General features: G+C 41.3%; 1 protein-coding gene and 1 long non-coding RNA gene across 4 annotated transcripts; one reads left to right on the top strand and one right to left on the bottom strand.

Moving 5' to 3' along the window:
- The first annotated feature begins 1,192 nt into the window (after window positions 1-1,192).
- LOC120729349 (symplekin-like) lies at window positions 1,193-21,592 on the top strand. Of its 3 annotated transcripts, XR_005694905.1 has the most exons (4): window positions 1,193-4,855; window positions 6,435-6,464; window positions 11,437-11,672; window positions 21,122-21,592. XR_005694905.1 is itself a non-coding variant. In XM_040024885.1 (3 exons), exons 1-3 carry the CDS (start codon window positions 11,482-11,484, stop codon window positions 21,464-21,466), a joined length of 345 nt encoding a protein of 114 aa, XP_039880819.1. In that variant the 5' UTR covers window positions 11,454-11,481; the 3' UTR covers window positions 21,467-21,590. The 3 variants fall into 3 exon arrangements, 2 of the variants coding, with proteins under 2 accessions (XP_039880819.1, XP_039880818.1); XM_040024885.1 differs by lacking the exons at window positions 1,193-4,855; window positions 6,435-6,464 and having other exon boundaries at window positions 11,454-11,672; window positions 21,122-21,254; window positions 21,446-21,590; XM_040024884.1 differs by lacking the exons at window positions 1,193-4,855; window positions 6,435-6,464 and having other exon boundaries at window positions 11,454-11,672.
- LOC120729354 lies at window positions 10,055-19,443 on the bottom strand. The gene is made up of 5 exons (XR_005694910.1): window positions 19,135-19,443; window positions 18,089-18,522; window positions 12,535-12,599; window positions 11,414-11,952; window positions 10,055-10,104 (listed from the first exon to the last, which is right to left on the bottom strand). It is a non-coding gene; the product is annotated as an uncharacterized LOC120729354 (long non-coding RNA).
- Window positions 21,593-23,063: the final 1,471 nt, after the last annotated feature.

Genomic DNA, 23,063 nt, shown 5'->3' with positions numbered 1-23,063 from the left:
ATAACCAGACCTGGGAACATTAGTTGGAGCTTTAATGCATTAAAGGTTTTGGTTTATTAAGGCTTTGTCACTTAACTGACAGCACATTCACCAGGGAGACCAGGTTTCACTCACACTTTCACTGACCATATGCATCATTTTAACTTCTCTCTGAGAATTCAGATTAATCTCTCACTTTTAAACTTTTATACAGAATGTATTTACAAATTTTATGAACATACATTTTTGGAGTTATGACTGTCTCTGTAAAAACTGTTTTGACTTCATAATTTTAATCAAAATATAGATTAAAACTAGATCATATTCACACCCGCCACCAGAGTGTGCTCGCCCATCAGCACCTTGCGCACGTTCTCTGCGCCCGTAACCCGAATCACAGGACGGCCTAGCAGGTGGGTCTTGAACACGTTGCCGTACTTCTGTCTCCGTGATGCATGAAAGCTCGAGCCCTGGACAAAGGAAAAGACAGTAAGCACAGAGATCAATCACAGATCTAACTTGTAATGCTGAAGTCTGCTACATTTCCATAGAGCCATCTTTTGTAGAGAAGCACGACTACAGAAGTTGTAAAGCTCCAAACTACACTATAATCTGTTTAAAGAGGGCAGCCTAGCAGATAAGACTTGTGTAAATATTGTTGGAGTAGATTTAGATTGTCGTGTCGAATGAAGGTACCAGCATACTAGCAAGCTTCAGTGTTCGTGTAAGACATGACATTACTGGATATTCTTGTGTAATTGCTACAGAATAATTGATGTTATACTTTGTTATTGCTACAGAAGAATATTTATTTTATTATTTTACATTTACAATGTTTTTTCCTGGGGACCCTGTGACACCCCATTGAAGAGCCGTAGGCTGTGGATCTCTTAAGATCTCACTGTTGGGTTTGTAAGGACTGGGAGTTGAGCTTGACTCCATCCTCAACCCGAAAAGGCCCCACAAGCTCATCTTTGATGATACCAGCCCAAACCAGTACTCCACCTCCACCTTGCTGGCGTCTGAGTGGGACTGGAGCTCTCTGCCCTTTACCAATCCAGCCACGGGCCCATCCATCTGGCCCATCAAGACTCACTCTCATTTCATCAGTCCATAAAACCTTAGAAAAACCAGTCTTGAGATATTTCTTGGCCCAGTCTTGACGTTTCAGCTTGTGTGTCTTGTTCAGTGGTGGTCGTCTTTCAGCCTTTCTTACCTTGGCCATGTCTCTGAGTATTGCACACCTTGTGCTTTTGGGCACTCCAGTGATGTTGCAGCTCTGAAATTAATCTGCTTTTACTTTGGCTTTCGTGAATGTTGTGGCGCAGTTGATCGTCTCCATGTTAAGGTAATGTTAGCAGTCGGTACTATTTTCCTGGCTAACATCAGCTGTGTGCAGCTTAGTTTCAGCATAAATCTGCTTCGTTTTATGTGAGATCAGAGTCTGGGAATGAGACCCCCAACTGACCGAGTGCTCAGTGTGAACACAAAACCTTTAGTCTCACATGCTTTAGAAACAGCGCAACAAAATAAGGAAGCGCTTCAGTGCTGTTGGCGACACCTGCAGGCTGCACCTGGTATTACACCATGCAGATCAAACCTTCCCTCTGTAGTCAGTGTGTTTTATTGGCTGTGTCCAGTATTTTCTCTCTTATTGTTTTTAGTTTGCAGACAGTTTTTCCACCAAACGTTAACAGTGCTGGTTGTGGTGCCTCCGACATCCACGACCCTGAGTTCGATAAGCAGCTAAGAAAATGATGATTTAAGCCTCAGAGCTGTGTGCTCCTGAACAAGACTCAGTCCTGTCTATTGCACATATGATGTATTAAACACCTTAAAAAGTGGTTGCTTACTTCTTTAGTCCCTGTTTTCACATTCTTTGGGCGGTGTTTAAACTCTTCTAATGACTCAGAAGATTAATGAGGGGGGATCGACTCAAAAACAGTGGAGGAAAAAGCTACAGAATCAAAAGGAAGGAGAGACTGAAAGTGTAATCTTGAGACTTGAGCTGTATTCCCCAAGCAAACAAGAACTGAGTAGGTAAGGATTACAGCTGCTGCTTATCAACTAAGGAAATACGCTGCACTCACAAAATTACTTAAATGAAAAAGAAATACTAAAAATTGTATTAATTTTTTTTTTAAATTGCTCAAATTTGTCAACATAACCAACTCGAGGAGGCTGTGTTAATGTTAACTGGGACAGACAGAGCTATTTGTTAATTATCAGAACAATATAACAGTGGTTTTTTTTCTGTGTTAAAAGCAAATCAATAATCAGTTTAATGTTAAAGATGCCAGCTTTAGCTCAGTACATCACCAGTTTTCAGTGAAAGAATTAAAATCGTATAAAAACTTCAGTCTTATGTGCATAGACTGTATATAAATGATGGACGTAGCTTCTGGGTCTGAACAGTGAGCTGAATTAAACCTGCATTCTTTCTGTGTCCAGCAGAGGGCGACTCCTGTAGTAGCCAAAAGCAGTTTTTGTTAGGTACACCTGTCCTTCTGCTCATAATGCAATAACTAATTAGCCAGTCACGTGGTAGCAACTCAATTCTTACGACTGCTTTACTTAGAGGGTTTGCTTGTACTGATGACTCTAGACTATGGAGAACATTTGTGTCCATAATGTATACCTGTCATAGTGTTGGTTTTTACCAATATGTCCTACCTGCTCAATCCCAAGCAACAGACAAATAGATGGCAAGTAGCTGGTGATTGCTGTTGATAGGAAGTCCTTAAGGATCGACTGTTTTTAAACAGCTGATGCTGACTATTAGATCAAGGAGAAATATTTACCATCAGTATCTCTTTTAGACTGTGCCATGTACTTTTCTCTCTGTGTATAAAAAAGTGGTGGAAGGGTAGACCTGTGATTAATGTTTCAAACATATTTTGTCTGTTCTGTATTTTAGCCATGTCCCTTACAACTCCTGCTCCTTCTAACAAGGGAAACAAGGCCAACAAAATCATCACTGACCTGTCCAACATCAGCCAGAATGGTAAACACACACACACACACATGCATGCACGCACACATACAGCACAATGGCAAAATATTCAGATGCGGCGCTCTGATCTCCTGATGCTCTGTAATCTGTTGGTAATTTAAATGCTGAAGCCGTGCAGGATTACACGTCATCCTGTTGTACACTTATTAATCTCTGCTGCGTGCTCAAAACCAGTTCATCAAACTGGGACAAAGTGACTGAGACCACTGCAGAGGGGGATGACCTTACACTGATAATCAGGTGGTTCTTAACACACTCAAGATCTGGTTTCAGTTTAGACGGCACTTTAATTTTGTAATGCCGTCTTCCTCGGCTCGTCTAAGCAACAACCATTTGTTTCCCCCTTCACTCTTGGACTCGACATTCTCAGTGTGGTGTGACAAGAGTATAAAACAGTTCAAACATTTATATGTGGATGGTGTCTCGGATAGTTTTGCCAACTTGTCTTCTCGTTACGATCTCCCTATCACCCATTTGTTTCGCTATTTTCAAATTCGACATTTTGTTGCCAAGTGTTTCCCAAATTTCCCCTCTTTACCTCCAGAACAGCAGTGGGAAACCACGTTATCATTTATTCCTCATCACAGAGGAACCATTTCGAAACTCTATGATACTATCCTGTCTTTTAGTAACCACTCTAATGTTAAGCTTAAGTGTCCATGGGAAGGAGAACTAGGAATTCAAATACATGAGGAGTCTTGGGAACAGGCTATAGCGAGGGTACGATCTTCCACCTCCTGCGCTCGTCTTGGACTTATTCAATTTAAGGTCATACACAGGGTGCATTTCTCTGAGTCTAGACTTTCTGAATTGTATCCAGAAGTGGAAAACAAATATGATAAATGCCACGGCTCTCCTTGTCACCTTAGCCACATGCTTTTTCTGTGTCCTGAGCTACAAGGTTCCTGGACAGGGTTGCTATTATGTCAGCTGTTCTTGGGGTAACTCTTCATCCTTGTCCTCTGATTGCTGTATTCAGGATTCCTGATCGCTCACGTACACTTGATTCCACACAAAAGGATATTATAGCCTTCACATCCCATTAGCGAGACGTCTAATATTGTTGCATTGGAAGTCTGTTAAGTATCCTACCTACTGTTTCCCAGTGCCTTAAAGATGTTGTGTTTTTTTTTTAAACTTGAAAAAATTAAATATATGTTCAGAGGTTGCAAAAAGTGGCAACCCTTTATTTCTTATTGTACTAGTCTAGAGGTATTTCCTGTCTAAATGTACTTCTGTTACTGTTGTGTTGGGGGGGTTCTTTGTTTTAGATTGCGTTTTTGTTTAGTTGTTTTTTTTATATATATATATGTAAGTATATTTACTTAGGAAAATGAAGAAAGGTCAATTGTATTTCGGTAACTGCAAGTACTGTTTTCTTTTTTAAATAAAAATATTTGCAAAAAATAAAAGAAGTGCTGTGTCGACCGCACACAGAGTGTAAGCAGGTTTGTTTTATTCTTTAACTTCTCTTAGACTAAAGTTAAAACCATTACATCACCTAATGTGTGCTTTTAGTTTACGTGTGTTACTCAGTGAAGATGCTAGTCTCCATGTAACTACTATGATGAGGCACAACAGATGTTTACAACAGCAGCAGCATAGATTCACATTCAGATCACTTCACATAGTCAGACTCACACAACCTACAGTCTTTACACACTACCAACACCGTTGCACGTCAATAAATAAAGAATTATAATCAGGTTACGTTTTAAAAAAGCTTATAAATGTCTCTTTTTCTCCCTCAGACTGATGTCATGCACCAGAGTGTGTATGAACTGGTCCACACGGAGGACCAGCAGGAGCTCAGAAGAAACCTGGACTGGGCTTTGAATCCTCCTGATCCAACATCCCCCAAAGGTGATCTCACCCCACACATGCTGTCATTCGTGTATGACAGCTCAGCACACACGGCCTGCAATACTGTATAAAAATTCACAAATCAAAGTAATCCATTACCCAATTTTCAAACCAGACAAACAAACAAACAAAAAAACCCAAGGGACACTACAAAATGTATGTATTGAAAAATGTAACCCTTCTACAAAGACAACTTATCAAATGTTGAAACTCAAAATGTTTTAAGTTAAATGAGATAACTGAGTGGTTGTAGAACGAGTACCCCGACTGAGGCTGGCACTTTCAGCAAAGCAAAGATGAGCGAGAGGGTTTACAATTCAGTAAAAGACTGTGTGAACAAAGAGTTCAACAATTAAAGAATACATTTTTGTTTAACAGAACTACATAATGTTATTGAATGATTTAAAAGCCCAGAAAAATTTCTGTATACAAGAGACAAGGTCAAAAAGCATAATCTGGGCTTAGAAAAGGGACCAACCGGCTTGTTATTAGCACAGAGAAGAAGAGAGGGGTGCACGTATCATGTGTAATTTGCACATCTGTGATGGCATCACTAATGCTGAAATGTATATGTAGGTTTCATAGCAACATATCCATGGCTTCTAGTTCACATAAGGTCTTGCTTATTTCCTAAAACAATACTAAAAATGAAGCACATACTCCAGGTGCTTAACTAGCTCGCAGTCTCGTTCTGTCACCAAATGAAAATATTTGGAGTGTTATGAAATGAAAAAGACCCCAGACTGCAAAGAAGCTGAAGTCCTACATCAAACAAGAACTGGGAAACACTGTGCTCTCAGATTACACCAACTGTTCCCATCAGGCCTCCCAAATATTAACAGTGTCCCTAAACAAAAAAAGATGTGATCTAAAATAATGATGAAAATGCCCCTGCCACTCTCTCTCTCTACAAACACAAAACGTATCTAATTTTCAACATTTGATATGCTGTTTTTTAAATACAGTATTTAAATAACTTCCAAATCATTGCATTCATGTTGCAGCTTTTTTGGAAACTGGATTGTACAAAATTAGATGAGATATATTCCATAAGTTACCTTGAATAATGTTAGAGTCCATTGTCTGTCCATTTTATCCACAGGTCAGATATCACAGTTAACACCACGGATGGTTGAAGCAGCCAGTCAAGGAAAATCATCTCTCATGCAGAGAACACAGAACACAAAGGAACTCATTCTCAGCAAAGAAGAGCACAAAATGCTCAAATTTCCCCTGTATATATTCAATTCTGTTATAAATAACTATGAGAACTCAATTACTGAGGGTCAGAAGTCTGTGTGAAATTTCCGTGCGTGGTAATCAAGGCCTTAGCTGCCCTCCATGTTTCCATTCTCTACTGTAGGCAAAGATGACCTTCTCCTAGCGCCATATATTTAACGTACAGATATGAGAGTGGTATCATTATATTATCTACCTCTAAGCAAGGAGTTCCTTCAGTGATTCTTATCTAATGTTTTTACATCGTGTCCTGTATCTCCTGATGTGTTTTGTTGTGTTAAATCAGTCCATCTGTAAACACATGATGTAATCTGACACGTCTGCTCCCGTCTCTCTGCAGTATATTCACTCAGCAGGCATCATCCATCGAGTAAGTGCTGTTTCATTTTATAGTAACTTTTGTCAGACAATTGTTGAACAGGAGGACATGAAGTGTCCTGGGGTTGAGATTTTGATCCAAACAGGCCAACAAGATACATCCTCTGCACATTACATGACAGATGCGCAGTGGTTTCCTGAGAAGGATTAAGAGACCGATGACTGAAAAAGGCTCACTTCCAAACCAGCTGGAACAGTGAGAAAATCTGGACTTTATCAAATATTCTGTCCAGGTTTTTGTTTTTTTTACCACAAGTGCAAGTGAATTATGTTTTGACCTGCATGTCCTGTTGTTTCACTGGGATTTCTGTTGTTCGGCCTTGTGCACGCTCTCAATCAGCTTCTGAATATGCAGGAAATAACACTTCCCATGGTATTGTGCACGCAGAATATGTTCATTGCAATCAAAAAGTTTCCTGCTTTTCTGAATGCATGGTATAAATAGCAGCAAGAACAATTCAAGGATTATAAATTGCAAAACAGGGCCTATGAGAGGATGCAAAAGCTTTCAAAGAAGGAAATGCTGCTATAGGTAAGCAAACTTCCTGACCTGTTTACAGTTTCCGTGACGCTAAACGTTCAGTTTTATGTTGCAGAGCGTTCGAAAAGACCAGACACTAGAATTATGAGAAGCTTCCCATTTTTACCAAGAAGACCCTGGAAGAATCTGACAGTTGCTTCAGGATCCTTCACGTAGTATAGCATCTGTCGATTTCACCACAGATAATGAGCTACTAACTGCATTCACAGAATGCCTAATTATAACGCTGTGCCAGGCAGTTGTTCTAATTGGATTTACAAGAATTTGTGTACACACCATCCACTGATACACATACAATAGTAATGCTAATCTGCTCCATTTCTGGCTGGGTCCATGTTTACATCACAAAAAAACCTATTCAGCAGTTGTCTCCTTTTGTAATGAAATTGAAGGAGTAACATCTGTGTAGATGTTCATCTACAATGAGAATCAGCTGTGGCTGGGTCTTTGTGTTTGATGGAAAGCCTCCTGGAGAAAAGAAGGCTGTTGTAAGACACAAACCTGCATGTATAGTTTTTGACTTAACATGATACTAAACATTTCCTGGCATGTTTAAGAACACTTTAGGTCAGAGAGACTAGTCTACAGTAAATATTTTCAACGTGTAGGTAAATTTGATCACTGCCAAATAACTTCTTCACATCCTGCAAAACGCTATTCGGATCAGCAGTTTGGACACTAGTGGACGTCATAAATGCTGATACTGGTAAATCGCTAAATATCAGTCCAGCCAAGCTCAAACAGATACATCTGTCAGGTTCCATTTCCTATACTGTGACTGGACAAGGTGAATGCCAATATTTTCAAATCTCTTACAAAGCTGATAATGTTTTATTAGCTTTACTGGAGCTGCAGCAATAAAAAGGAAATAGTAGAAAAACGTATTTTCCAGCAGCAGTTTAAATAATTGAAGAAGAGCACCTTTCATGCACAAACAGGGACAGGGCCTCGTGTGGATTATAATGTTTATGAAGCAGCTCGTAAAACCACTTTAACAACTTTTATACTGTTGCAACCTCCATAAAAAAATCTAAAAGCACAATAAAATATATATATATGCATATACTATTCCACACTCACATTAGCAGTTACAGTATTTGGCTCATAGGAAGCTATAATGATCCATAATGGGAAGCTATCCATCTGTATTCTTCAGCTGTTTTCTCATATTCACACCCCTGTTGCCTCCAGTGGGATTGCAACGAACACGAAGCAGCATCTCCCAGCTGGTCCCTCTTTCATCATAGGTTGCTGAATCACCCACATCCACTGTAACAAATGTCCTATTACTTGAGTTAAGAATGGTTTTTCAATTTAATTGGTGTCGCTTTTCTTCACATTTTCCAAAGCTGTTAAGGGGGCCGGGTTGGAGTTTTTGCCGTGCTAATTCGAGCACCTGGGCCTTATGTTTGACATCCCTGCACTAGACACTATATTGTGCATCTGAATTGTGTTTTCACCATTGTCTGCATGGGCAGGTTTTGATAAAGTTACAAATGTTTATGAAAGAAAAAAATGTCCCAAACAATGGGATAGAAATTATTTTGTGAAGATGCAATCTACTCATTAACACATACAAAGGTGATCCAGGGTAATTCCAAGGGGACACATGGGCGTGCCCCACGTCATCTTCAACAACAAACACACACAAAATGCTTTTATTTTGGAAAGGAAAATTATTGAACTTCTTTTTTCTTTAATAAAATAAAAATGGTTAATGATCATGAAGGGCATCTTGGGCTTCCCTAACAAATCCTGATCAATTATCAGGAGGTCACACTTCAAACTCAACTTAGCTGCTCCTAACCCAAAGCCCCCACATTAACTATGATTCTAAGAAAACAAAAGAGAGAAAAAAGAGAGTCAAAATCACGGTATAAGAAAAAAAAAGCAGCTCTTTGCTGCGGGAGAAAAAGCTGTGAAAACAGCAAAGCACATCCTGAACGATTATCATTGGATTAACAGGATTTGATCTGATGCTTTGGCATAGATCTGATCTTCACATGGTCGGATCAACTGCAAGAAATTGCTGTGAACTGGAAAACATCAAAATAACAAATTCCAAATCACTGCGATAAGAAAATCTTTGATATATGAAAACCGATGTTGCAGCTCTGAAATATGGCCAAACTGGTGGCAAGTGGCATCTTGGCAGCTGCACGCTTGACTTTTCTCAGTTCATGGGCAGTTATTTTGCGCCTTGGTTTTTCCACACGCTTCTTGCGACCCTGTTGACTATTTTGAATGAAACGCTTGATTGTTCGATGATCACGCTTCAGAAGCTTTGCAATTTTGAGACTCCTACCCTATCCTGTACTTGGCTACATTAAGTTCTGTTAAGATTGCGAATCCAAGAAGGCAGGGCACTTTCCTAACACCGTGTACCAAGCACAAACCTCCTGCACAACAAAAACACATTTGTTCTGTCTCAGGTTTGCTCATGTTGGATGTTCAAGTGACCATATCAAGTGTTCCCAGCGTATTTCATTGCTTTAGTTGAGAGTTCTTTAGCTTGGAAAAAACTTCATGATTCAAAGTAGCAACAACCTTTTTAAGCTGCAGAATAATTAACTGAACCAAGTATGTAATTTTATCAAAAATAATGTTTTCATTCATAAATAACAGCCAAGGAATGGTCACTAACTAAATTTAGTTTTAGCTGTTGCAAGTGCTAAGTCCTATGCACAGCTCACATGCTATCTTACTGGATGTTTTAGGGTACAGAGTTCATACAGGACACATCCCAGAGACCAGATATCCCTGCAGGAAGGAAACACACACACACACACACACACACACACGGACCAAGGTTAGAAGGAAAGATTTCAAAAGCAATCGGACATCATCTTAACCACATCAACTTTCTAGTGAGACACAGACTTTATTACAAACCACTCTCACCTCAGTGTTATCTTGCACCCTGCTGTTATGTGCTGGATTGTCTCTGGGGCATCTTTACACAGCCTGCACCTGGGGTCTTGCCTGGTGTGATAGACCCCAGCCTCTATGGATCTTGTACTCAGAGCTTGTTCTTGTGCTGCCATGATTAGTGCCTCTGTGCTGTCTTTCAGTCCAGCTTTGTCCAGCCCTTCTGCAGACACATGCAAGATATGAAAGGTATGTAGGTCAGTAGTTAAGGCATCTAAGTAGTGCCCCCAAACAAGCAGGGAGTAATGTAATGTAAAGCAGAGATACAGACAGTCAGCAGACAGTGGTGTGTGTGTGTGTGTGTGCATGTGTGTGTGTGTGTGTGTGTGTGTGTGTGTGTGTGTGTGTGTGTGTGTGTGTGTGTGTGGTGGGTGGGGACGGCGGGGCTTCGCCCTGACTCTTGTTGTTGCTCAGTTGTGTTTCAATTACAGGGCTATGTAACCATCATTGCTCTAACAAAACCACAAAGTCTTATCTAATGTTAAATCCTTAGCAAGAATTGGACTTGTAAATTAGTCACTGAGCTGTTGTATTCTTGTGAAACTGAATGTTTGTGCATGCAGACTTGACAGGAAGAAACCACACCCAAACCGGTGCTTAAAGAATGGAGAACACAAACTTTGTCCAAAAACCTCTCATGTTCAGCTGTTTTTGTAAAAAGATAACAATGTTAGCCTTTTCTGCAGCTATGGGGCATATATGGTATCACTCTTGGCTGGAAGCAGTGCTTAAACAATGGAAAAAAACACAAACTTTGTCCAAAAACCTCTCATGTTCAGCTGTTTTTTGTAAAAAGATAACAATGTTAGCCTTTTCTGCAGCTATGGGGCATATATGGTATCACTCTTGGCTGGAAGCAGTGCTTAAACAATGGAAAAAAACACAAACTTTGTCCAAAAACCTCTCATGTTCAGCTGTTTTTTTGTAAAAAGATAACAATGTTAGCCTTTTCTGCAGCTATGGGGCATATATGGTATCACTCTTGGCTGGAAGCAGTGCTTAAACAATGGAAAAAAACACAAACTTTGTCCAAAAACCTCTCATGTTCAGCTGAAAGAACACAGTATTTCATGCTGAATTCAACCATTTATTATGTTAAAAGTAGTACAGAAGTAATATCAGTGGTGTAAACGTGGTTCTGTGACTATTGTGCGATGCCATGTTTTGTTGGCAATAAGCTAAACTAAATGGGAAAACTGTGGAGTTCCCAACAGGAAGGATCATGAGGAACTGTCACAGCTGAGACTTGAGTTAACGTGTCTGACAGGGAGTGCAGAGCTGGATGATAGCTGCCCAAAATGCCATCAATAGATCAGTAAAATGCCAAGGTTATGGCAGATTTTATTGCGGGCACTGTTTGAGTTACACTGGACGCTGCCTCTTGGAAAAGGGAGGGTTTTTTTCTCAGTGACACTTTTACTGTAACAATGGAGACTAAGAAGCAAACAACAAAAACGAAGCAATGATATGACCTGGTTTGAAATATGTGCGACAGGTCCGGGTGAAGCTCCTCTCCCGGCTTGTGACACAGTTCGACGGGATGATGAAAGCTGACGTGCTGGACTTCATCCTGGACGACATCAGGACGAGGAGCGACCTGGCCTTCTCGCTGCTCTATCAGGAGTACAACACCTACCTCAGCCAGCTGCCGTCGGGGCTGCTGGACAGCTACGACCACTGTCTGTACACGCTGCTGTCCGGCCTGCAGGAGAAGCCTGAGCAGAGAGACGGGTGAGAGCATCCATTACATTGTGTGTGTGTGTGCGTGCTAAGGAGACCGAGTGAATGAGAGTGATAGCGATTCATCATGTCAGTCTGTGGCCAGGATGCTCTCTGAGCTTCTTTCTCTCTAACCCTGTCTTTAACCAACCTCCCATCTATCATCGCTCTCCCCCTCCATCTGTCCGTCCATCCATTCGTCTGTTCTCTGAGAGCTCTGTTTTTACATGTGAGTCTGCGGTGGGTTTCTGATTAACACAGGCTCGCAGCAGTCGCAGTTACCGTGACCTCTCTGAATGGAAGAAAAACATGTTGTTTTGTGCGTGTGCTTTGCTCTCTCATTCTGTGCGCCTGTTTCCTGCGCTGCTTCCCTCTGCAGTGCAGTAACACCAGCTGCACATACACAACTCGGTGCTTCATATCAAAGCTTCTTTTTCTTCATGTCCCGTAAGGTTCGCCTGCTGCGGTGCATTTAAAGACTTTATTTACTTATTTGAAAAGTCAAAGGATTGTTAGCAATGACAAAGCGAGAAAAGACACTTGTCAATAGTGATGACTTTTAAAAGCTGAAACCTCCTTTATATCTGCACCTGCAGCTTTATGTGACACAACTACTGGTATCTCATATAGCAGAGAAAATACACACGTGGACATAGTACTGTATCGGCCAATTCATGACAAAAGGGAAAGAAATGGCATAGAGCACATTTTGAGTATTTGAATGTTGTTTTTTGCCACTCAGCTCATTCTGACTACAACACTGATGGTTGGTTTATAATTTCAAACCTACATGGTGTTTGGAGCTAATCCTTTCTGACAACTATATATAATTTGTCAGCGTTGAACTCAAGCAAACGTGGCTCTTTCTGCTCACCTGAATGGGCGGGCGCCCTGTAGGGACATCTTCACAAATGTTTGCAGGTTTCACTATGGTGCTCACTGCAAAACATATACTGCTATTGTTATTATTGTTATTATATAGATAAAACAAGCTTTTATTGTAGTTTTCTTTTGTAGTTCTGTAGCATCAGTTCATTTTCTAGCCGGAAAGACAAATAGAGTTCACACTGCTACATGTTGATGACAATTAGAAGAACATGAAAGCTGTAGCGAAGTTTGGTTTTGACAAATCTGTTGGTTTTTTGTTTTGTTTTTTTGCTCTGTTTCACACAGAAACTTACGGAGCCCCGCAGGGGACATGGAAGAAAAAAAAATTAAGACGGACTTTTGCGAGATCTCGCAAAACTAACTCGGGATCTCGCAAAACTAACTCGGGATCTCGCAAATTTTGCAAGATCTCGCAAAACAAACTCGGGATCTCACAAAAGTTTTGCGAGCTCTCGCAAAAGTTTTAGCCGCCAGCTCGAAGCCGACAGGGAGGTCGAGGCACGTTGTGCCGGGAAAGCAGTGTTCCTCCCGGCTGTAGTAGGTCTCGACCTCCCGTTAGCTTCGAGATGGTGACTTAAAGAAGTGACAAGAAAGCTACCAATAAGAGTTCAAGTTGTGTAGAAGAATAAAGATGGTCACACCAAATATTGACTTTCGAGCTTGTTAAAATTGTACCAACTCTGTTTTTGCCTTACATACTGTATATGCACATTTACATTTTTTATTGTTTAAATTCAGAGCCTTCGAGACAGGAGGAAAAGTCTCTGGTGAGCAGAAGGTCATTATTGTCCATGTGAATGTTGAAATCTCCCACCAAGATCACATTTGGGGAGAGAGATGAAAGATGGGTTAGTAGATTAGCAAAGTCACTGAGGAAGACAGGGTTAGGTTTGGGAGGGGCCGACAGGTGTTCGCGGCCCCCAACGGACAGGTTGGGTGGATTGTGGGAACGGGTCCTGGGCGGCAGGACCGCTGTGGCGAGGGAAGGACGCATGTTGGCAACAAGTGAAAGCAGTTAATGAGTAGAGCCGAGAAGTAGAGGCAGAGATGAGCTTCTTATTGAGCCGGACGGTGCTGGTCGTGGCTCATCAGCTGAAGACTGTGGAGCAGGCCGATCACATCATCTTCTTGGAGAACGGCAAGGTCGTAGAGGAGGGGACGCACAGTGTGCTGATGGCCAAAAAAGGGCGTTACTATCGTCTGAAAGAAGAGCTGTTCTCTCAGGACAGCCAATGACCTGCTCGTGCTTGTTTTATTGGAACCTAAAGCTGCAAAGCTGAACACTTGCTCCATAACCCCTGACCCCCTCACAATCAGCTGTTCTTTTTATAACTTTACTATATTTAATGAAGTCATGCAAAGTTTTACTTTCATACTCTGAATACTTTCTGATTTGTTTTTACTACATAACCTCTAAACAAAACTGCACTGTATATGTGTTTTCTGTTTTAAGTGTGGGCAGTGAATGTAATTAATAAAATGAGGGACAGAGTTCCCAAATCCTCCTTAAATTTCTAGAGGCCATACTTCCTTTCAGTAAGTCACATCTGACATTCACAGGAGTCTTTACTAAAATATTCAACCTGTCCAGCAGCATCAGTTGAAAAAAAAAAGGATTTCCACACAGCATCATGGGTAAATGCTCAATTACAGGGTGAGCGTCTGATCCCACTTCTGCCTGTTACTTCAAGCAGAGCCCAATGTGAGATGCAATCATCTCATAAAGGCCTGCTTTCTGTCTTTTTAGCCTCAGGATGAGCCTGTGAGCACCCAGCTATAGGGCCAGACTCTCAGCAGCTTGCAAATAACACTGTATGGATTTCAAAACAAGGCAAAAACTGAGTAGTCTTCCTGCTCAAGAAATGAACCCCCCCTCATGGCTGCCAATGTGATTTGGATGATCCTAGGACCTACACGCTTGGCAGTCACTCATGCACAAGACATCAAGTCTTCTTTTGACCTTTTCATGCCATACCCTATCAAGAAAATCATCCTCGATTGCACCAATTTAGAAGGAAGAAGAGTATTTGGATGCTTACTTTAGGATTCCTGTCCTTGCTGGCATTATGCAGGTCCACAGTGGGCATAGCCTAACAGAATCCCTGTGGGATGAAGAAACTGGCGGAGAACTTTTCCAGTCAACGAGGTCTCTTAAAACTTTCGAAATACCATATTTCTAAGATTTTCAGGGCCGAGTACAATAACCTCAGTTTGATCTGAATTAAGAAGCAGAAAGTTAGCGGCCATCCAGGTCTTTAGGTATGTAAGACAATTTAACTAATGCAATTAGTTGTATTTTAAACTCAGTAGATGTTGGACTACTCAATCACAGAAAATCTCAATGGGTGTGTTTGCTGACTTGCATATGTGTGCACACCAATTCTTAGTCACACCAAAAAAGATGGGGCGCTAGCTCAGCTGTATATGTGCACATCAGTTATAGTGCGATTTATAGAGTTGAATGATGTTCTTGGAGTAATTTTGGTCAGGTGACAGAAGAACCAACACAAAGCTCAGAGAGTAATGGTGACACAAGATCACAGGTGGAATTGGAGGATGACTTGTTGGTTCATGACTGTATTTGAAGCACATGTGTGACTGCATGTATGTGGAATGTCTCACTGTTATTCATCAGGTGACAGAGGCAGCTCTGCCATGTTGTAGCTCAGAGGTGAAGAGGCGAGCTAGCTGACTACGTGTGCGTGTGCTGTGCACAGCGGTGTGTACTCTGTGTGTTAACAAGAAAAACGCATATAAGAAAGTGGTGCGTAAAAGCAGGGTAGTGAAGAAACAATGTTTCCCATATAGAAACTATAATCAGCCTCATTAGATGACTTTGTATAATTTTCTAAGGGCTGGTTGGCCATCTGTGGTATTTAAACCTATTCAAGGATTCAAGGAGTGAATATTGTTGCTGAAAAAGGATGACCAGAAAGCATTAATGCAAAGCAGTGTGTTGGTGCAGCAGCCAGCCCATCTGGTGCCATGTTACTCTTTATGTTCTTGGAAGGATTAATGAGGCCATGCATATATTTTACAGACAGTTTAATGTACACATCATATACATAACCAATATGTAATTAAAAGTGTGACATTACAGGTTTAAATTTGCAGTTTATCAAGCGTCACTGAAGGGTCCTTACCTTTTAAATCTAACCACTCTTGTTCCTGTCCTGTCCTGTCTTTCTTATCTTTCTCCATCTATGAGTGAAGTTAGCGCCCTTTCTTTTCTAGTTGATGGGATGAGGATCATCATCATCAGAAAATTATCAGCATGCCTTGTTTGTAGCCTGAGGTATTCACAGAGCATGCTGTCAGTTGGGGCCATCTTCGTGATGTATTCGTGGATGTTCGTTGTCTCATCCTGGACTGTGGTGCTGACACTTACCAGTCCCCGGCCCCCTTCCTTCCGCTTAGCGTACAGCCTCAGGGTGCTGGACTTGGGGTGAAACCCTCCATGCATGGTAAGGAGCTTTCTTGTCTTGATGTCAGTGGCTTCTATCTCCTCATTTGGCCAGCCTATTACCCCAGCAGGGTACATGATCACGGGCAGGGCGTAGGTGTTGATGGCCCGGATCTTGTTCTTACCATTCAGCTGACTCCTCAGGACTTGCCTGACCCTCTGCAGGTACTTGGTGGTTGCAGCTTTCCTAGCAGCTTCTTCATGTTTCCCATTCACCTGCGGGATCCCCAGGTACTTGTAACTGTCCTCTATGTCTGCAATGTTGCCTTCTGGTAGTTTGATCCCCTCCGTTCTGACTACCTTCCCTCTCTTGGTTACCATCCGACTACACTTCTCCAGCCCGAACGACATTCCAATGTCATTGCTGTATAGCCTGGTAGTGTGGATCAGTGAATCGATGTCTTGTTCACTCTTGGCATACAGCTTGATGTCATCCATGTACAGGAGGTGGCTGACAACTGCTCCATTATGTAGTCGGTATCTGTAGCCAGTCTTGTCAATTATCTCACTGAGGGGGTTAAGGCCTATGCAGAACAGGAGTGGGGACAGAGCATGTCCTTGGAAGATCCCGCACTTGATGGTGACTTGTGCTATGGGCTTGAGGTTGGCCTCCAGTGTTGTCCGCCACATCCCCATTGAGTTCCTGATGAAGGCTCACAGGGTACTCCGCACAATGAGCTCCCTGGCGCTTTTATGGCAGCAGGCGGCGGAATAAAGAGGGACTTATCAGCTCAGCCAACAGTCAAGTCTGAGGGAATACCGGGGTGGAGATTTACTGATTCTTCCATTAACTTCAAGTGTTTTCATGTTGTATGGATGACATGACAAAGAGCGTCAGACCAGACACCGTGTGGGCTTTTACCCGCAGTACACAAAAACAACACGCACTGAGATGCACGTGTCTGATGGATTTCGCGATTATTTTCTCACCTAACGATCCTTCATATTATTGCTACTTAAAATCTGCATTCACCGGCCACTTTGTTAGGTTTTTATTTGCCCTGCAGCACTGTTTGTTTGTCTTTAATGGACAGAAGGCTCACTTTTTGCTCCAGCACAATCACAGAAATAGACTAGATGGCAAATTTACCGCTAAGTGGTCCCTCCCTTCTAAATTACTGCAGAAGAATTGTTTGTGCCAGTGGAGGATGTAATAGCTTTCCGTGCACTGGACACTTGAAAATGAATCTGGCACCTCCCTAACCATAAATTGCACACTGCCAGGCTTTCATAAAAGTATGTAGTGGAATACCAATGATCATCATCAGTTACAATTATGATTCATGGAGATGAGTGTAAATACTCCTGTGTACAGTTTGAACCACCTAGCTTTAGTCCTGAACCACAAGCATCTAGAATTTGAGGAACCTGTCCTATCTCATTAGGGTAATTTCTTTCCTGACACTTTACTGATTAAATATGTTAAGATTCAGAATTTCCTTTACAACAAAACCCTATTTTTCTCTCTCTGTTTAACCCTGTATGACAACCTCAATCAGGAGTTCTTTTCTTAAGTACCCAAAACTTCCCCTGTGTCGTACATACCCAGAATAAAGAAAGGTCATTCATTTCTTTTTGGGGCAAAAAAGTAACGGCAGCAGCAGCAGTTGTAAAGGATCAAAGCAGTGGGCAGATCATTTACTATTTATGGCAATCCTGTAACAGCAGCAAGGCTGCAGGAGTTATTCACTTCAATTAAATACATATTTATAGTTAATCACTGGTGGCATTATTCTGAGCCTACATATCTGAATAAAACAGAGTTGGCTTCATGGTTGATATTTTAACTCTCTTCAAGAGAAGTTTACAAATCTAGGGTCACAATGCTATAATAATACTTGGAATCTGGGGTATTGTCCCTGTTAGGCATCAGACATTTCATTTTCTGTGTTCTGGTGAATTTTTAAGCAGCAATGTTTCACTTTTCTGCACTGACATATGGTAGAAATGTCTTCATTTTGCTCTTTGCTCTTTAGTGGGAGACTAATGAAGTCATACACACAAGATTACGTTGAGCTATTCCCGCTAAAGGCGGATCTACATGCTACTGAATCAGGTCCACACGGGAACATCTCACCTGAGATCTGTTTTTTTTTTCCTTTGGAGGCAAAGTCCAGTCTCATGGTGAAAAATGAAAACTCAAAGTTGGAGACTGCCATTGATTTCATTGTCTTTGAGTTTAGCAAACCATCATTTGCTTTTTCTTCTGTCTTTTTCTTAGTTCAACCAGGTAAGAAAGATATTTTTTTTCTTCGTTTTGTCTTTTATTTGGTGCCCGTGCACAGTGGAAGCATTCTCCCGTCAGTGATGTCCATGTCACCTCTGTTTTTGTTTTTTGTTTTGTCCCGTTTCCTTTTGATACTCTGCGTCTCCAGCGCCTTCGTGCAGTCCTCCTAAAGGCAACGCAGCAATGATTCCTACCAATCCTGTTATCTAAAAGAGACAGAAAAGTCCCCTCGACTCCAAAGCAAGAGCTTGAAAATCATAGTTCATTTCATCCACTGCACGGACCTGAGACAGATTTAAAAAAAGGTTTTTCATGAACATTTTAAATTAAACAGCAATGATTTAACAAAATGTAAACTGTAAAATTGTACCTGCAATGCTAAAGAGTGCTTGTTGTAAGAATATGTGACAATTCAATAGAATACATAAACATTCATAGCAAAAAACTAACATTTATTCTTTAATCTGTGCAATTGTTTTTACATTACATAACATTCTGGTTTTGTGAAATAAGCCAGACATGAATTATGACTTACACAGCATTTTGAATATGCTGTTAAGCCAATAAGAGAATGTTGTTTAATTCTCTTACATGAAATAACACACTTTACATAAGTTTGACATTTCTGTAGTGTAATTTTCTAATCATTTCAAATCATAGACTTTAGATTTTTAATTTGCTAAAAGCCATAATTATCAAAATGAAAACATGTAATGACTATCAACATGGTTATTATAGTTTAATATTTCTAATTAGTTTTTTATTTTATATCATCATGACCAACATCATGTTACTGCCAATTACCTTTGTCCCTCTGACATCACCTCATACAACAAATGGCTGTTGCATTTGAACAAGTTTAGCCTCTGGCATGATTTTATGTGCTTTTCCCTCACCTGTTCACTGTTTCCTTTCAAAGGATTCCATGTTGTGCTCTTCATCCGCGAAGACAGGGACTTCACCACATGAGTGAGGGTGGAAAACACCTCTGTTGGTTTATGGTGTTTTGTCACACACCCGAAACATAATTGTGGGAGTTTTGCTGTATCTCATAACAGGAGCGGCTCTGCTGGAAAAAGAACAGGATCCTGCCTGCCTTTATATTTGGATTTCCCAAAAGAGGGAGTGGAGGGAAATGGGAGGCAGGGCTTTCAGCTTTCAGGCCCCTCTCCTGGATTCAAGATAAAGCATATAGTTAGGGCTGGAACAGGTGACCCTGAATCCTCACTTAGTTACAATAGGTGTAGGCTGCTGGGGGATTCTTTAGTGGGGAGAACATAGCTAGGATTTAATGATTTAACAAATCTTTTGAATCCTTTGTCCTCCACAATGCTAAATGGCTGGGAGTCCTCAATCACCATGCTAACCAGGTCTTCATCTATTTGAGATTGTTCTCCTGAGGAAAGACAATAAAGACAAAGCACAGATATAAATATCACCGACCCAGGACCATGACAGTACCCCCCCCCCTCAAGGGCTGGCTCCAGACAGCCCAGCAGAAACACAAAAACCGACCAAAACAAAACAGAAAAGGACCCGACCAGGGCGGGCGGAGGGGGCCCAGGACGGAGGGACAGAGTCCAAAAAGGCCCAGATGGCCAAGTTCAGGAGGCCGACCATGCGAATGGCAGCGGGGCAGGTCCGGATGCCAGCAAAATGTCTGGCAAGAAATGTCTAAATCTGAACTGTCTCTCTCTTATATAAGTTTTGTTACGAGTTCAAAATTGGGGATGGACACAAGAGAAAAACCACAATAACAACACTGGTCCGGCCGGGTTGAGTCAAACGATGATTTTAATGATCACACACGTGGGAGATGGACACTGATGCAGACAGCCTCAGATCTCAAAATGGTGGAGCATTGCTCAAACTCTTATAGCCTCTGGTGTCTCCACCTTATCATAAAAGCCTAAACATTCACACTCAAATGCCTAAACACTCACATGCTTTCTCTCACACGGCGCCTAAGCTACAACCTTGGCTCCCTGTTTATCTGCTCCTGCTGAGATGGGGCAGAAAACTCCAGCATGTTCTCTTCTAATCAGACAAACAAGGCGATGACTTTCTGCCAACAGTATTTCTCATAACTCAGCAGTATAATGCATCATAAAACAATATCATTCATTCACAATAAATCAGCAGTCTACTTTAATGCAGATCAGTTTAGCTAATGCAATAGTTGTCAGCTTCTTCTAATTCAGGAGAATAATGCAAACTAAAACTACATAATAATTCACAATCTTTAATTAGGGGTCTAACTGTGTGGAGGAGACAGTGTTTGAGTCATGTTCCTTGTAGGGATGGGAACTGATAAGAATTTAGCAATTCTGATTTCATCATCGATTCTCAATGGCTCCTCTTTGAAAGTCACCACTATCGCCAAACATCATATTACGTTCATGCAAATTAATTACATGTTGTTGGTCACATGTTTGTGCATGTTGGAGATATGTGCCCTTTTTGTTGTCAGTCAATATTTAAAAGAATTAATGTATTACACATATTACGCAAATAAATATGGCATATACCAAAGTAACAAAGAAAACACATTTTGAAATGGATTACTCATTAGTGTGTAAAGTGCCTTAGTGTGTGTTCAGAGCTGTGATCCTGCTGGGCTGAAATATATTAATAATATGACGTGAGATTTGATGATGATAATAATGCAGCAGCAGAGCCAGAGCTGGCACCAGCAGGAACACTATCCCATAGACAAAGTTCAGCTGGTTGCAGGGACACTTAAATACCACTGCAGAGAATATCTGCTCTCCTCCCGCTGTCAACAGAGCTATCAGGCCAAAACCAAGGTTGGTCTGTTTGCCTGCAATGTTCAGAACAGTCTTAAACTTGTCCATCCTCAGCACATCTCTGCTTTTCTTTCAGATCCACATCATTGACTTTGATGATGAGAATAACATCATTAATAAGAACGTCCTTCTGCACCAAGCTGGGGAGATATGGCACATCGGCGCCAGTCCTGCAGATAAGGCTGTGCTTACCACCTGCTATAACAAAAGTGAGTCCCACTGTTTCCTTCTGTCTGCTTCCCAAGTGTTGGCGCCTTCGTTCAGCCATGTGCAGCGTCTAAGAACTTCTCCTGTTGGTGTGCCGTACTTGAAATGCTGATATCTATTCTGGTTGAGAGCTAGCAGCTCTGTCCTTTATACTGCACACTCACAGCTGGTGACACCCGATCCTTTCCACCAGGCATTCCTACCCGCTTGTTAGCCTAGGATCTTTTCACCGAAACTGCCTAGCCAGTCTCCAGACCTCAACCCCATAGAAAATCTGTGGCGGGAGTTGAAAGTGCGTGTTGCTCGGCGACAGCCCCAAAACATCACTGCTCTCGAGAAGATCTGCATGGAGGAATGGGCCAAAATACCAGCTACTGTGTGTGCAAACCTGGTAAAGACCTATAGTAAACGTTTGACCTCTGTTATTGCCAACAAAGGTTATGTTACAAAGTATTGAGTTGTATTTTTGTTATTGACCAAATACTTATTTTCCACCCTGATTTACGAATAAATTCTTTACAAATCCTACCATGTGGATTCATGGATTTTTTTTTCACATTCTGTCTCTCACAGTTGAAGTGTACCTCTGGTGCAAATTACTGACCTCTGTCATCATTTTAAGTGGGGGGCACTGGGAGAATGCTAAAGAAAACATGTTCCTCCAAGCTTCTTCTCTATGTAACGTAATGGGTTTTTTAGTCCACTATAAGGGGAGCTCAGCACACTGTGGAGCAGAGCAAACAACATCAAAGCAATCAAAAGAGGCCGACATGTTGCAGGGAGCGCGTTTCACTGCCTAACCTTTAAAAGGGCAAAAAATAGAACTAAACGTGTAGGTTCATGAGCAAAGGTCTGAGAACATCCGTCTCTTTGTAAATCATTTTTACATGACAGAAAGGCACAGAGATGGCATTACACTGTGCAAGACAAAAGAGGACAAAAGGTTACACCCATTCTACACCATCAGCTCCGATTTCATGTGCTTGTTCTTTTTGGAATTAAAAATGATATATTTCTGAGCTCTTATCTTTTGTAACATTTCATTTATTTTATTTCACTAGTTTTTATGTTTTAGCTGCCATGAAACTGTAATTTCCCAGCTTAAAACCTACAAAACTGTTTTCCCGTTATGATTAAGGGGAATGTGGCAGAATCATGTCAGGAAAAGTCGGGAGAAAGCGCCAGAGTCCAATTTGGGATTACTTTGAATATGACTGTGTTTTGGATAAAGCAAGTGTCTTGTAGTGGAAAGAGACAAATTATGAGGGACATTTCTAAAGGGAAAAAAATCCCACAAACCTTAAAGTGCACTTGAAAAGTTCACACAAGAAGGCTAACCTAGCTTACCTTGAGAAGGTAAGGGAGCACACTCAACCCTCATCCCCAGAAACAGAAGCTAACCCCAGGCAAGGCAGCGTGATGCATCCCGAGACAACAGGACGGGGACATCTACACAACTGTGTGAGTCAATTGCCTTCAAAAAGTTTATCAATTCACTTGAACCAAAATTACGAACACCCGGTGCTGCAAGAGTTAATAGTCTCATTGGGGCCAAGATATAAATTTTATACTTGCCTGGTATCAATGGTTGTTCATCTGCCCTAATTTATTTATTTATTTAAAGAACCCACAGGTGGGAATGTGAGTTGTCTGTCTCTGCGTGTTAGCCCTGCGACAGACAGGCGACCTGTCCAGGGTGCAGGGTATGGTGACATCTAAATATACAGCAAGAAAACACGCTCATCAAGTACAGTTTCACATTTTGCAAAATAAATTCACAATGAATTCTAAAACTATTTATTATTAATTAT

Source organism: Simochromis diagramma, unplaced genomic scaffold (genome assembly GCF_900408965.1).
Source record: "Simochromis diagramma unplaced genomic scaffold, fSimDia1.1 OVJJ01000295.1, whole genome shotgun sequence".
NCBI classification, from domain to species: domain Eukaryota; kingdom Metazoa; phylum Chordata; class Actinopteri; order Cichliformes; family Cichlidae; genus Simochromis; species Simochromis diagramma.
This window is presented reverse-complemented; position numbering and strand designations above follow the sequence as displayed.